Source organism: Dendrobates tinctorius, unplaced genomic scaffold (genome assembly GCF_039654945.1).
Source record: "Dendrobates tinctorius isolate UK_male_01 unplaced genomic scaffold, ASM3965494v1 ptg000029l, whole genome shotgun sequence".
In the NCBI taxonomy this organism is placed as follows: domain Eukaryota; kingdom Metazoa; phylum Chordata; class Amphibia; order Anura; family Dendrobatidae; genus Dendrobates; species Dendrobates tinctorius.
In genome coordinates, this window is record NW_027361697.1 from 31880001 (window position 1) to 31894156 (window position 14156).

Genomic DNA, 14156 nt, shown 5'->3' on the forward strand with positions numbered 1-14156 from the left:
CCAAGGATAGGTCATCAATGAAAAAAAGTAGTGGACAACTTCTTTAAGAGAGGTAAGAAGTTGATGAATTACATGAAGGCCGCAGATAAGCTTTGAAGAACTACATGTACTAAGTAGAGGGCTGAGAAAAGTGTTTGGACACACACACATATATATATATATATATATATATATATATATATATATATATATATATATATATATATATATATATAGCAGATCCTGTGGATAACGTGTTTTGTGTGCGTGAAAGGTGCAGCTTTCTCGCTGTCATAGTCGTGTCACTTTCGTCGTAGATCAGGGACATGCAACACGCAACTGGCAGGAAACATTATCCAGGACTGACGTACTGTCATCCACATTTTCCATTGCTTACCTCCTGGAAGTTATGCTGGGTAAATTTGTCCGCGATCCTCAGCAACTCCCTGCAGGAGTGAGTGTCAGCGAAGGCTCGGATGCCCAAGCAGTTGGACGGGTCAAGCTGCCGCTTCAGGAATTCACAGCACGCCTCCTGGATCTCTGCGAGCTGAAGGAGGCAGGCGGCCGGTAGCAGGGTCTGCACGTTGCCTTCCTCTACTGTGATCTGCGAGGTGTATGAGAAGTCAATCAGCAACTCCATGGCTCGCTCATCAATGTCCCGGATCACAACCTCCGTCTGCCGACTCTCCGCTAGCTCGCCGGTGAACATCGCCCGGAAATACGGGCTGCACGCGGAGAGGATGACACGGTGGGCATAGATCTTTTTGGCACCGACCACAAGGACGACATCGCAGAGCTCTCGGTGCTTCCGCAAGAGGTTGATGACTTCCAATGTCTGCCGTGGATGTTTATCGGAGACATAAGGCATGCGGGCCGGTTGTGGGACCCCCTCCGGTAACTTGTTGGGGTCTCCCAGGGTGCAACGGCTCGTCACATCCATTCCAGTCTCACCTGGGCGAGTACTGAGACACCTGCGGAGAAAAACACACATCGGCTTAATAAATCACAGGATGCTGGATTGCGGTTTTTTGCGCCTACATGCGGTTATACAGATCTGCGATTGGATCATGGTAAAGGAGTTGTTTTTGCTTTACATAAATTAATCTATTTGGGGCCCAAAATCATTTTTGCCATTAGGTTTCATAAAAAATTTTGCACCACTTTGCTTTTTCAGGCTCGTTGTGTCCCTGCACATACAACTTTTATTTTGTCTGGTCATAAATCAGCAGAGAGGAGCTCAGAGATACAGAAAAGTTAGAACGTGCCCATAAGACTGTCATCGTGGACTCGCTGACTGATTCTTAGTGGACTCATTCGGCAGCCTAGTGCACCGCAGAGGCTGTAGGAGGCAAACAGTGCCACGTTTTTAATGAGGCCCAATTGCGAAAATTATTTTTTCACTCAAAATATGTGCATTTAAGAAAAAAAAAAAAAAAGTTTTAAAACATAGTTGATCCTTTTAATGGTGTCGCAACATCTACCTGCACATGTAATGAAGACCTGAATCAAGAACAGATCCTGTTGGGCAAAGGCAAAACAGGAATTATTTCCAATGCATGCGTTTTTTTTTTCTCCCACTCGTACAATGGAGAGAAAAAAAAAAATAGGTAAGTCAATTAATAGACACATTTTTAAAAACTAAGTGTAAAGTTAAGAGAAATTGTATATATTACACATGCACATACATATACTGTGCCCATCTGTAGGTTTATTATCTGCCCAAACTATAGAAGCCCCATCTGAATGCACCAGCGCACCGCACCCAGCTGTACTCCGTGAGCCCCATTACCATGCTAGGAGGTCTGGCATCTGGACGTTTTTTTCCCCCCCGTTGACGAGGAGCTGCTGCTGGGGTCCGCAAGGCAGCGAGGGAAGTGCCGGACGGACAACACAACGGCAGCCTTCTCCGGCCCTCGCGTCGTTAATCCAACAGCTGCAAGGTGAAACCAGAGCCCGGACATAAGGCTCAGCAACGCGCCTCTGCTCTTGGCAGAGGAGAGACCATTAAAAGCATTTATATATAGAATGGACAGGGCAGATTCACTGGACGGGCTGTCAGACAAAAGAACTATTGGAAACGCAACAAAGAATTTGCATCCAGAGTCACTGACAGATCGATGCACCATATACCGTAATTATTTCCACCAAAAAGTGCACAAAATAATCTCTGTATAGAATCCTAAGTTATAAGAAAAAAACAGTGACAAAATAGACGATACAAAAGGGATTAATCCCTGAGCTCCCCTGATTCTGCAGCCAGTTTCCATTTTGAGCTGAGTCACACCACTGCAGAGATATTCTGATTTGTTTCTTCTGGAGCGCAGTATGTGAAATCTCTGCTTACAGCACAACGGGGCAATTCTTCAGAGTTGTCTTTGGGGGTGTGTACGTTCACCCATCCCTTTCATTAGAAATGCTGCCAATCACAGCTCAGCAGCATTCGAAACTGCTGTGATTGGCAGCATCTGAAAGGGAGAGGTGAATGTGCACGCCTCAGAGAAGACACGCCCGTTGCACTAAAAGCAGAGGTTCCACATACTGCGCTGCAAATATCAATAAAACTGAGTATCTCTGCAATAGAGCGACTCGGCGCAGAACGGAAAAGAGTGTTAAGAGTCAGGAGAGCTCGGGGATTTGTTACAAAAGTGACAAATTTGTGGAACTGTAGCACAAAGTGTAATAATATGTTTGCTGCGACCTTCGGCTCACACCCCCTCATGGTCAGTGTACATATACGGTATATTATCATTTTACACTAAAACAATGGCCTGTGTGTATATTCATTTATATTACAAAAAAAATAAATAAATAAGGCTCCTGACTTAAGTTCTGTTACCACCGGGATGTAAAAAAATTCTATATAACACAAATAATAATAAAAAAAAAAAAGATATTTGCAGGGCTGTGGGTTTTTGCTTCCCAGTCTGAGAGCAGCATGTGTAGAGGCAGAGACCCTGATTCCACAGAAAGATCAATTTCTAGATGGACTGCTTGCTGACAAAATCCGTTTGCACTGCTGCAGATCTCTGAATGTTGAGCTCTGTATAACCCCACCCAGAGCAATAATTGGCTGTTGTGTACACTGTGCATAGGCAGAAAGCTGCCAATCAGCAGTGGAGGCGTGGCTATGAAGAGCTCATGAATATGGAGGACTACCTGGCAGCCGGTTTAATAGTCTTTTAGTGATAATCTCCTGCTGATAAAACTATGATTTTATCAAAATTACGACAAGCAGCCATGTACGTGACACTTTGCTGGAATCAGGGTCTCTGTCTCTACATAATGCTGCTCTCAGATTAGGTGGCTAAAACCTGATGACAGATTCCTTCAATTATAAATATAATTTATGTTCTGTCAGTTGTGGAAAAATTAGGGTCCGAGTCTCGGCTTACTGGCACATTATACAAAAAGGCTGGTTCGACTCAGGAGCTGTCGCCAAACTTTGTGTCAATCTGCTCCCATACCCTGCACAACATCTCGTAAACCACAGAGAAATAAGCATGCACAGAAATACGAGATCTCACGGCAAAGACTAAAGAGAGTTTTTAATAGTTATAGGGATCCGGCACTGCTTCCATTCACACTGTGAAAAACAGCAATGATGAAACTAACTATTCAGCAGATGATTAACCGTGTCAATGGCGTCCATCAGGAAATAATCCAATAGCAATGCAATGAGAAAATGTGGCGCTCACTGCTGAGTATTATCCTTTATTTGTGATTCCACAGAGAGACTGTGGAGACAATGTGGCTGACAGTCGTTTCGCATGCAAGTCATGCGTCCTCTGAGGCTTCAGATGCCTCAGAGGAAGGGTAACTCATACGCGAAACGTCCGCCAGCCACATTGTCTCCACACTCTCTCTGTGGAATTGCAAAGGTTATTTTAATGATCAGTGGTGAGCGCCACATTTTCTACTTACACATCAATTGTGTGTGTGTGCGCGCGCACACTGGAGAAGGTTTTTGTTTTTTTTTTTTTTATTAGTTCTACTTTGATATTGTGCCTTGCGAAAGTATTCGGCCCCCTGGAACTTTTCAACCTTTTTCCCCCATGTCATGCTTCAAACACAAAGATACCAAATGTAAATTTTTGGTGAAGAATCAACAACAAGTGGGACACAATTGTGAACTTGAACGAAATTTATAGTTTATATTAAATTTTTGTGGAAATTCAAAAACTGAAAAGTGGGGCGTGCAATATTATACGGCCCCTTTTAATACTTTGTTGCGCCACCTTTTGCTGCGATTACAGCTGCAAGTCGCTAGGGGTATGTCTCTTATCAGTTTTGTACATTGAGAGACTGAAATTCTTGCCCATTCCTTCTTGGCAAACAGCTCGAGCTCAGTGAGGTTTGATGGAGATCGTTTGTGAACAGCAGTTTTCAGCTCTTTCCACAGATTCTCGATTGGATTCAGGTCTGGACTTTGACTTGGCCATTCTAACACCTGGATACGTTTATTTGTGAACCATTCCATTGTAGATTTTGCTTTATGTTTGGGATCATTGTCTTGTTGGAAGACAAATCTCCATCCCAGTCTCAGGTCTTTTTCAGACTCCAACAGGTTTTCTTCAAGAATGGTCCTGTACTTGGCTCCATCCATCTTCCCATCAATTTTAACCATCTTCCCTGTCCCTGCTGAAGAAAAGCAGGCCCAAACCATGATGCTGCCACCACCATGTTTGACAGTGGGGATGGTGTGTTCAGGGTGATGAGCTGTGTTGCCTTTACGCCCAACATATCGTTTGGCATTGTTGCCAAAAAGTTCGATTTTAGTTTCATCTGACCAGAGCACCTTCTTCCACATGTATGGTGTGTCTCCCAGGTGGCATGTTGCAAACTTTAAACACTTTTTATGGATATCTTTGAGAAATCGCTTTCTTCTTGCCACTCTTCCATAAAGGCCAGATTTGTGCAGTGTATGACTGATTGTTGTCCTAAGTACAGACTGTCCCACCTCAGCTGTAGATCTCTGCAGTTCCTCCAGAGTGATCATGGGCCTCTTGGCTGCATCTCTGATCAGTCTTCTCCTTGTTTGAGATGAAAGTTTAGAGGGACGGCCGGGTCTTGGAAGATTTCCAGTGGTATGATACTCCTTCCATTTCAATATGATCGCTTGCACAGAGCTCCTTGGGATGTTTAAAGTTTTGGAAATCATTTTGTATCCAAATCCGGCTTTAAACTTCTCCACAACAGTATCACGGACCTGCCTGTTGTGTTCCTTGGTCTTCATGATGCTCTCTGTGCATCAAACAGAACCCTGAGACTATCACAGAGCAGGTGCATTTATACGGAGCCTTGATTACACACAGGTGGATTATATTTATCATCATTAGTCATTTAGGACAACATTGGATCATTCAGAGATCCACAATGAACTTCTGGAGTGAGTTTGCTGCACTGAATGTAAAAGGGGCTGAATAATATTGCACGCCCCACTTTTCAGTTTTTGTATTTCCAAAAAAATATAATATAACCAATAAATTTCCTTCAACTTCACAATTGTGTCCCACTTGTTTTTGATTTTTTACCAAAAATTTACAATTGGTATCTTTATGTTTGAAGCATGATAGGTGGGAAAAGGTTGAAAAGTTCCAGGGGGCTGAATACTTTCGCAAGGCACAGTATATGCATAGATAAAGGAGATTAATTAGTGATAGGGGCCTGAACTGCGTGTGGTGCAAGCACCAAGCGGGCTGACACTATGATTAGAATAGGACTGTATGTATCTTTTTGGTATGTGTCTGGGCGGTATGTGGCGGCATGTTTTATTTTTGCGTTTCTCAGCATATTTGGATTGAGCACCGGGGTGAATGGCAACCAGCATGCTGTACATCCGGGGTACGCGCTGAACAAATACCAATTTATACAGACGGAGCACAGCGCGTGTCGCGCCTCCTCCGATACCCACCTACGCATTGGCTTTCTGTCCATGCACAGTGAAGAGAAGTCTTCACACAACGTGTAAAACCAGTAATGGGGAAGACTGACGCATGGAGTCCCCACCAGTCCGACGTGTGGTATCCGCCAGGGTGGTCCTGTTCGCAGAGCTACGTCGCTTCCAGTTTCTGGCGTCTTCGGTCTAGTAACCCCCGCTGCATCTACAAGAGACAACACATTGTAAGAAAAGTCTGCGACAACCCAGGAAATCCGGACTATTGCGAGCCGTCACATTTTCCATCACGCAGAATTAGGCAGGCGCTATTGAGAAGATCCCGCACAACACATCTAATGAGAAATCCATAGGCTCGGCGGCATTGTGCACTGTCAGACGTCTGGATCACATCCCAGAGATGAAGCCTCCGTCCGTGCCGCCTCTACATCGGCTTTCAATTACACTCCACATTCCTCCGCTAAGTGTTTCTCGTGGCTCTGAAGGAAATTCGTATGAAAAGTGAGAACCGTCAATGGGGGAAGAAACGTCGACCACGTATTTACAGGGCGCATATAGACCCCAAACCATCAGCCGACAACGGGGATACACTGTGAAGAGGCATCACATCCAGACAGGAGTAATGGTACTAAAGGGACATTAAAGAGTCACCGCCAATGGAATTATTATTTCATATAGATCTAGAGTACACATGAAAATAAGAAACTTTGTCATATATTTTACTAGAGACATTTGCTTCTTTCATTGTCAATTTAGAGGTAAAACCTGCATTCAGTGGAGACAGATTGTCCGATTACTGAGAGGAGACGACAGTTGGTGCTTATAAAGGTCTATGGCGAAGAGAACAGCCTGAGGCAGACACAGACATTCTGCTGCAAGTTCTCCTGAAACATCAGTTACGGTTCTCCATAGAACTTTATAAGCACCAACTGTCATCTCAGTAATGAGAACGATCACTAAAGACATTGTTTACCATAAATTAAGAATTTTGAGAGTGAAAGAAGAGTCCAGGAGGAGAAAAAAAAGAGGATTTCTCTACTACAATATATTATATCGATTCCTATCTTCAAGTTTATCATTAATAAAAAAAAGTAAATAACAGCTACACCTTAAAGGGAACCTGTCAAATTAATCCTTGGAGAAGCACAGGCCGCATGAATGAGGCACCGATTTTGCGATTACAGCAGTGTACTTTTTACTTTAAAGTCATCCAATGTTTCAGAGTAAACATACAAATCTGGCTGGGGACGGGGTGTCTTGGATGACTGGTGCACTGCAACAGGGAGGGCCGCCATGGACAGGCAGGGAGGGAGGGAGGGCCGCCATGGACAGGCAGGGAGGGAGGGAGGGCCGCCATGGACAGGCAAGGAGGGAGGGCCGCCATGGACAGGCAGGGAGGGAGGGAGGGCCACCATGGACAGGCAGGGAGGGAGGGAGGGCCGCCATGGACAGGCAGGGAGGGAGGGAGGGCCGCCATGGACAGGCAGGGAGGGAGGGAGGGCCGCCATGGACAGGCAGGGAGGGAGGGCCGCCATGGACAGGCAGGGAGGGAGGGCCGCCATGGACAGGCAGGGAGGGAGGGAGGGCCGCCATGGACAGGCAGGGAGGGAGGGAGGGCCGCCATGGACAGGCAAGGAGGGAGGGCCGCCATGGACAGGCAAGGAGGGAGGGCCGCCATGGACAGGCAAGGAGGGAGGGCCGCCATGGACAGGCAGGGAGGGAGGGCCGCCATGGACAGGCAGGGAGGCCGCCTCCTTATATAGATTCTATAAGCGTATGGACAGGAAGGATACAGTCATACGTACAGATTGTCTGCAGAGGTTTTTGCAGTTATCCTTAATCTACAGGCAGATTTTTCCCTTTCCATTGCAGCGGGTGTAATCTGCAACACTGACTGACAGGTTGTGAATTTATGAAGAAATAAGATGACATCTAGCCGCTTTACTGATAAGAAGTGAAAAGGAAGAACAAAGACAAAAGAATCTAATTAATAAAAATATTGGAGAAAGAGAAACCAATCACAAACTAAAATGTTTGTATACTAATGCACAAAGCATGGGCAACAAACAAGGAGAATTGGAACTACTAACACAGGAGAAGAAATATGATGTCATTGGAATCACTGAAACTTGGTGGGACAATACACATGATTGGAATACAAGACTAGAAGGATACAACTTATTTGCAAGAAACAGACTTGATAAACGAGGAGGAGGTGTCGCATTGTATGTTAGAAACGCGTATATCTGCACAGAGATTGAAGCTTCAGAGACTGGGAGTTCTGTGGAAACTGTTTGGGTAAGAATACAAGGACAGAACAATGGAAAGGACACCATTGTAGGCATTTACTACAGGCCACCTGTGCAAGCTGAAGATATGGATGAACTCTTTATGCATCAAATGGCCAAGTTCTCCCAAAAATATGACATAGTTGTCATGGGAGATTTCAACTATCCAGACATTTGTTGGAAATCTCTCTCAGGCAAAACTAACAGGTCAAGGAAATTCTTATCCTCTCTTGCTGACAACTTTATCTTCCAAAAGGTAGGGGAGAAAACAAGGGGAACTGCTACCTTGGATCTAATCCTTATAAACAGGGAGGAAATGGTTGAGGAGGTAAAAGTGTCTGGGACCCTAGGAGGTAGCGACCATGCTATTTTAGAATTTTGGATAACTAGAGGCGGAAGACCTGTGAAGACTCAGACGTCAAGGTTAGATTTCAGAAAGGCAGATTTTAAGGGATTCAGAAAGAGAATTGGAGGGATCCAATGGCTGGATATCCTTAAAGACAAAAATGTCCAGGAAGGATGGGAAATCTTGAAAAATGAAATTCTCAAAGTACAATTGTTAACAATTCCGAAAAGAGGGAAGAATAGGAAGCATTTAAGGAAACCAGGATGGATGAACACAGAACTTAAGCACATGCTAAAAAGGAAGAAAAAAATGTTTATAAAATGGAAAGAGGGAGGCATATCTAAAGAAGAATATAATGCTGTCTGCAGAACCTGCAGGGCACAAAACAGATTATCTAAAGCTGAAAATGAATTGAGGCTTGCAAGAGATGTCAAAAGCAATAATAAAGGATTTTGGGGATATGTCAAAAGTAAAAGAAAAGTCAAAGATGCTATAGGATTTTTACAGGATGAAAATGATGAAATGGTAAGACAGGATGTTGAGAAGGCTGAACTTTTAAATTCCTATTTTGCATCTGTTTTCTCTCAGAAAGGAAATGTAACATCAACTGTTCTTCACTGTCCTATTAAGGGAATAGAAGAATCCAGGATATCTATAAACAGAAAGATAGTGAGGAAACACTTAGCTAACCTAAATGAATTCAAGTCTCCAGGTCCAGATGAATTACACCCCAGAGTACTGAAGGAGATAGCAGAAGAAATTTTTGAACCCCTCTCCATAATCTTTGAAAATTCTTGGAGAACAGGAGAAGTGCCAGAAGACTGGAGAAGAGCAAATGTTGTTCCTATCTTCAAAAAGGGGAAGAAGGTGGATCCCGGCAACTATAGGCCGGTGAGTCTGACTTCTATACCAGGAAAGATCTTTGAACAAATTATTAAACAACATGTATGTCAGTACCTGGATAAGAATGAAGTGATTAAACAGAGTCAGCATGGGTTTGTAACTAATAAGTCATGTCAGACTAACTTAATTTCCTTCTATGATGGAATCACTGATTGGGTGGATCAAGGAAAGGCTGTAGATATAGTATATCTTGACTTCAGCAAAGCATTTGACAAAGTATCTCATACAATCCTTATTGAAAAAATGACTAAGTATGGAATGGACAAGGCAACTGTTAGGTGGGTTCATAACTGGCTTAGTGATCGGACCCAAAGAGTGGTCGTAAATGGCTGCACATCCAGTTGGAAGAATGTCTCAAGTGGGGTACCACAGGGCTCTGTCCTGGGCCCTGTATTGTTCAACATCTTTATCAATGATTTAGATGAAGGAATTGAGGGTAAACTGATTAAATTTGCTGATGACACAAAGCTAGGAGGAATAGCTAATACTAGAGAAGAGAGAGAGAGGATTCAAAAAGATTTAAATAAACTGGAGAAGTGGGCAGCAACTAACAGAATGGTTTTTAACAGGGAGAAATGCAAAGTACTACATCTGGGCAATAAAAATGAAAAAAGCATATACAGAATGGGAGGAATAGGGCTAAGTGACAGCACATGTGAAAAAGACTTGGGTATACTAATAGATCACAGACTGAATATGAGTCAACAGTGTGATGCAGCAGCAAAAAAGGCAAATGCAATTCTAGGATGTATTAACAGAAGCATACAGTCTAGATCACGTGAAGTCATTCTTTCCCTCTACTCCTCTTTGGTCAGACCTCATCTGGAATATTGTGTCCAGTTTTGGGCACCACATTTTAAAAAAGACATCAACAAACTGGAGCAAGTTCAGAAAAGAGCGACCAGAATGGTGACCAGTCTGCAAACCCTGTCTTATGAGGAATGGTTGCAGGATTTGGGAATGTTTAGTTTGCAAAAGAGAAGACTGAGAGGAGACTTAATAGCTGTCTACAAATATCTAAAGGGCTGTCACATTGTAGAAGGATCAACTTTATTCTCATTTGCACAAGGAAAGACTAGAAGCAATGGGATGAAACTGAATGGGAGGAGACACAGATTAGATATTAGAAAAAACTTTTTGACAGTTAGAGTGATCAATGAGTGGAACAGGCTGCCACGAGAAGTGGTGAGTTCTCCTTCAATGGAAGTCTTCAAACAGAGGCTGGACAGACATCTGACTGGGATGATTTAGCGAATCCTGCCCTGAGCAGGGGGTTGGACCAGATGGCCCAGGAGGTCCCTTCCAACTCTACGATTCTATGAAATAAGATGACATCTAGCCGCTTTACTGATAATATACAATGGATTGCCTTCCCGCAAATACAGCTGCAGTATGGATTACTATATCCCCCCTAATATGAGTAATAGCAGCTATACTTTCCTGCGGTGCGGGCGCCGTTCCAGAGACGCCACCGCCACCTGCCCTCCAGGGCTCATGTGACATTATCAGCGGCCTCTTCATTATGCCCTACTTCGGATATAACTGACAATCAGCGCTGCGGCTGCTCGCTCACTCCTTCCAGATGTCCAATTGGTCGGACGGAGGCGACAGTGAAGTGGCTGCTGTGTCACGAGAGTCCTGCAGCCAATGTTATGCGAGCCCTGGGAGAGCTAGTGCCAACATCACTGGAACGGAGGGGAGTATAGATGCTATTTTGAAAGGAGGGGGACAATGGGATTGAGAAGGGGTGTCCAAGTTGTGTATTTAAAATAATGACGAACCATCCCAAAAAGCAAAATTAAATCAGATGCTACATAGTTGATCTCTATGGAATGAGTGAGCACTCAGGCTTGTATAGGCGAAATTCTCATCATCTGATCAGGCCCACTGAATTACACTGGTCAGTGGGCCATCAGATTTGCACTCATCTGACCAGTCCCGTAGGCTAAAACCGTTCGCAGCCGAGAGAAACAGAGCGATTATTTTCATCCCGGTCTCTTTCGGGTTTTTTCTCTGACGCAGGCACTCTATGAACTTTTTTGATCCACTGACTTCGCAAAGGTTCCGTTAAAAACGGGTGAAACTCAAAGGGAAAACTGAAGTCCAAAGCCTGCCCTCAACGTGTCCGCTTTACACAGATCCTCATAGCTTTAAATGGCCAAGTCAGATCTGCAAACTTGTGAACTGGACCTGCTCCGAGCCTGGGGGACCAGAAACCGATGTATACACGAATCAATAACACTGTGAGGCTGTGTCGACCGAGAAGGAGACGGCGACCACTGAGGTGTGTACAATGGAAGAGAGAGGGCAGCCCAAATGTCAGACTTAGGGCACATTCACATATCGGGTTCAGTTTTGCGACTGTTTAGCTTTCATTTAGGGGAAAAAAAAAAAAAAGTTTGTATAGTGTTTTTTTTTTTCTTTTTCTACATCAGTTAGAAACGGATCCATTAAGTGGAGGAAGAAGAAAACTTCAATTCTTTATCTATTTGAGAAGATCCTTAGATTTAAATGAGCGATTATGTTCCACAGTTGATATTAGGGAGATTAAAAAGCGTCTAACAGGTCAGACACGCCGCTTCGGGATGTGCGATGAGTGAATAGTTCCAATAAATTCTATGGGTCAGACTTCGGTGCGAGATCGGAGCACAGTGCACGGACCGGCCGCGGGACTCCCGACTCAACAGCTTCCTAGAATTTCTTTAAAGTCGTTCCGCTCAGGTCGGGAGACCTGCGGCCAGCCTGAATGTGCCCTTTCTGTAATATCGGCTTTAGAAACGGATGAGGAAAGCTGATGTGTGACTCTGCCCTTTAAAAGCAGTTTCACCGGTAGCAACCTCAACAACAAAAAGCAGAACGTCATCATGTAGCCGAGAAACGAGTCTGTGACGCAACCTGTTATAATTCAATAGTAAATGGCACATTGTGCATAGGTTGTAGTCAGCCCATAAGTAGTGATGAGCGAATGTGCTCGGATATGGTGTTATCTCAGCATGCTCAAGTGCTAACCGAGTGTCTCCGGTGTGCTCGAATACTATGTTCAAGTCCCCGCGGCTGCATGTCTCATGGCTGTTGACAGCTGCAACACATGCAGGGATTTCCTGTTTGTCAGGCAGTCCATGCACGTGTTGCAGCTGTCAACAGCCATGAGACATGCAGCCGCGGGGACTGGAACACATTATCCGAGCACGATCTGATCACACCTCACCCCAGCGCATTCGCTCATCAATCCCAGATGGACCCTCATACACCAGGAGAGCTGGTTTCTCCATCACCACCAGTTCAAGGAAGGCAGCTGTCACAGGATGAAAAAGGAAGACTGCAGAGACAGGAAGCAGTGACCGCTGCAGTCAATCACAGGCTGCAGGGGTCCGCCGGCCGGTGGAGCTAGTGACATCACCACTTCCTGCTCTGGACCAGGTGGGTGCTGCTAGGTGAGTACATTAGAGAAACCTGCCTGTCATCACCGCGCAGGATCGAATTTTCAGACATTTTTACCTTTGCTGTTTTATAACAATTTTTCTTGCACGGAAACAAAAAAGATTTCCAAGCTTCTCCTATCGACTACACAGTAAGAAAAGGAGAACACTGGGAGGCCACACGGCTGCTCCGCCGGACGCTCCCTGCAGCCTGTGATCGGCTGCAGCATTCAAATTTGAGCAACTTGTCTTCATAAAACATCCGATGATGTGCTGCTGAAGTCACCTGACCCCTGCAGTTAGGAGCCCCCTTGGTGACACCGGGCACAGCCCCTTACAGGACCGGGCACATACCTGGTGGGAGCAGATGATGGGGCTGATCGAGGACTCCGGGTGCACGGCCTGTTACACTGTAGCACTCTGTAGATCGGTAAATAGGAGGCCGTTACACAGCACGATCGTCGGTGTGGGCAGACACCGGCCCAGCACCACTCACGGTCCAGGCATCACATCACCCCTCAGCCGGCAGCTCCCGGTGTTCTCCCCGTTCCACGTAGCTAAGGCAAAACACACACAACCACTTCCCTTCCTAACCGGAGTCTCCAGTCTTCCTTTACGACCGGAAGAGATACGCCGCCTCTCTCTTCCCCGGTCGCAGGGAAGAAAGTATGTACGGACTCATTTCTCGTTCAGAAAGAGGCTTGAGACGCACTTCCGGCGGAGCAACGGTCTCCATGACGACGCGTCTCCAGTCCTTGTACTGAGTGGAGATCAGGTGAGGAGATCAGGTGAGGAGATGGGGGCGGTCAGCGCGTCCGGTGACTGAGGGGGCGAATGGGTGATGGTTACACGGCGCCATACAGCCGCACTGCCTCCAGAATCACCACACACCGACAGGTGCAGGGTAAGACCCGGAGCGAGCGATCCGGTGCACTGCAGCAATGCATGCCAGCCAGGTGCCAGCTCCATACTGTCAGCTCCGTGCCAGGCGCCAGCTCCATACTGTCAGCTCGGTGCCAGGCGCCAGCTCCATACTGTCAGCTCGGTGCCAGGCGCCAGCTCCATACTGTCAGCTCGGTGCCAGGCGCCAGCTCCATACTGTCAGCTCGGTGCCAGGCGCCAGCTCCATACTGTCAGCTCGGTGCCAGGCGCCAGCTCCATACTGTCAGCTCGGTGCCCGACGCCAGCTCCATACTGTCAGCTCGGTGCCAGGCGCCAGCTCCATACTGTCTGCTCCGTGCCAGGCGCCGTGCTCCATACTGTCAGCTCTGTGCCAGGCGCCAGCTCCATACTGTCAGCTCCGTGCCAGGCGCCAGCTCCATACTGTC

At 45.8% G+C, this 14156-nt stretch overlaps 2 protein-coding genes across 3 annotated transcripts in view; one reads left to right on the forward strand and one right to left on the reverse strand.

The window, feature by feature from the left end:
• The window catches only part of KLHL20 (kelch like family member 20), a 46264-nt gene extending 32793 nt beyond the window's left edge, over nt 1-13471 (reverse strand). Inside the window, exons 1-3 of the mRNA XM_073571515.1 lie at nt 13183-13471; nt 5891-6080; nt 377-950 (exon numbers count right to left, since the gene is read on the reverse strand). Of these exons, the coding sequence (XP_073427616.1) occupies nt 377-950; nt 5891-5913 (597 nt within the window). The 5' untranslated portion in view covers nt 5914-6080; nt 13183-13471. The remainder of the gene's footprint in view (nt 1-376; nt 951-5890; nt 6081-13182) is intronic.
• An 18-nt stretch (nt 13472-13489) lies between these two features.
• The window catches only part of ANKRD45 (ankyrin repeat domain 45), a 51301-nt gene continuing 50634 nt past the window's right edge, over nt 13490-14156 (forward strand). The window contains exon 1 of one of the 2 annotated variants that reach the window (XM_073571517.1): nt 13490-13603. Coding sequence is in view for 1 of the 2 variants with exons in the window: in XM_073571516.1 (XP_073427617.1) it covers nt 13663-13732 (70 nt within the window). In the remaining variant the exon portion in view is untranslated. The other variant, XM_073571516.1, reaches the window with a different exon arrangement.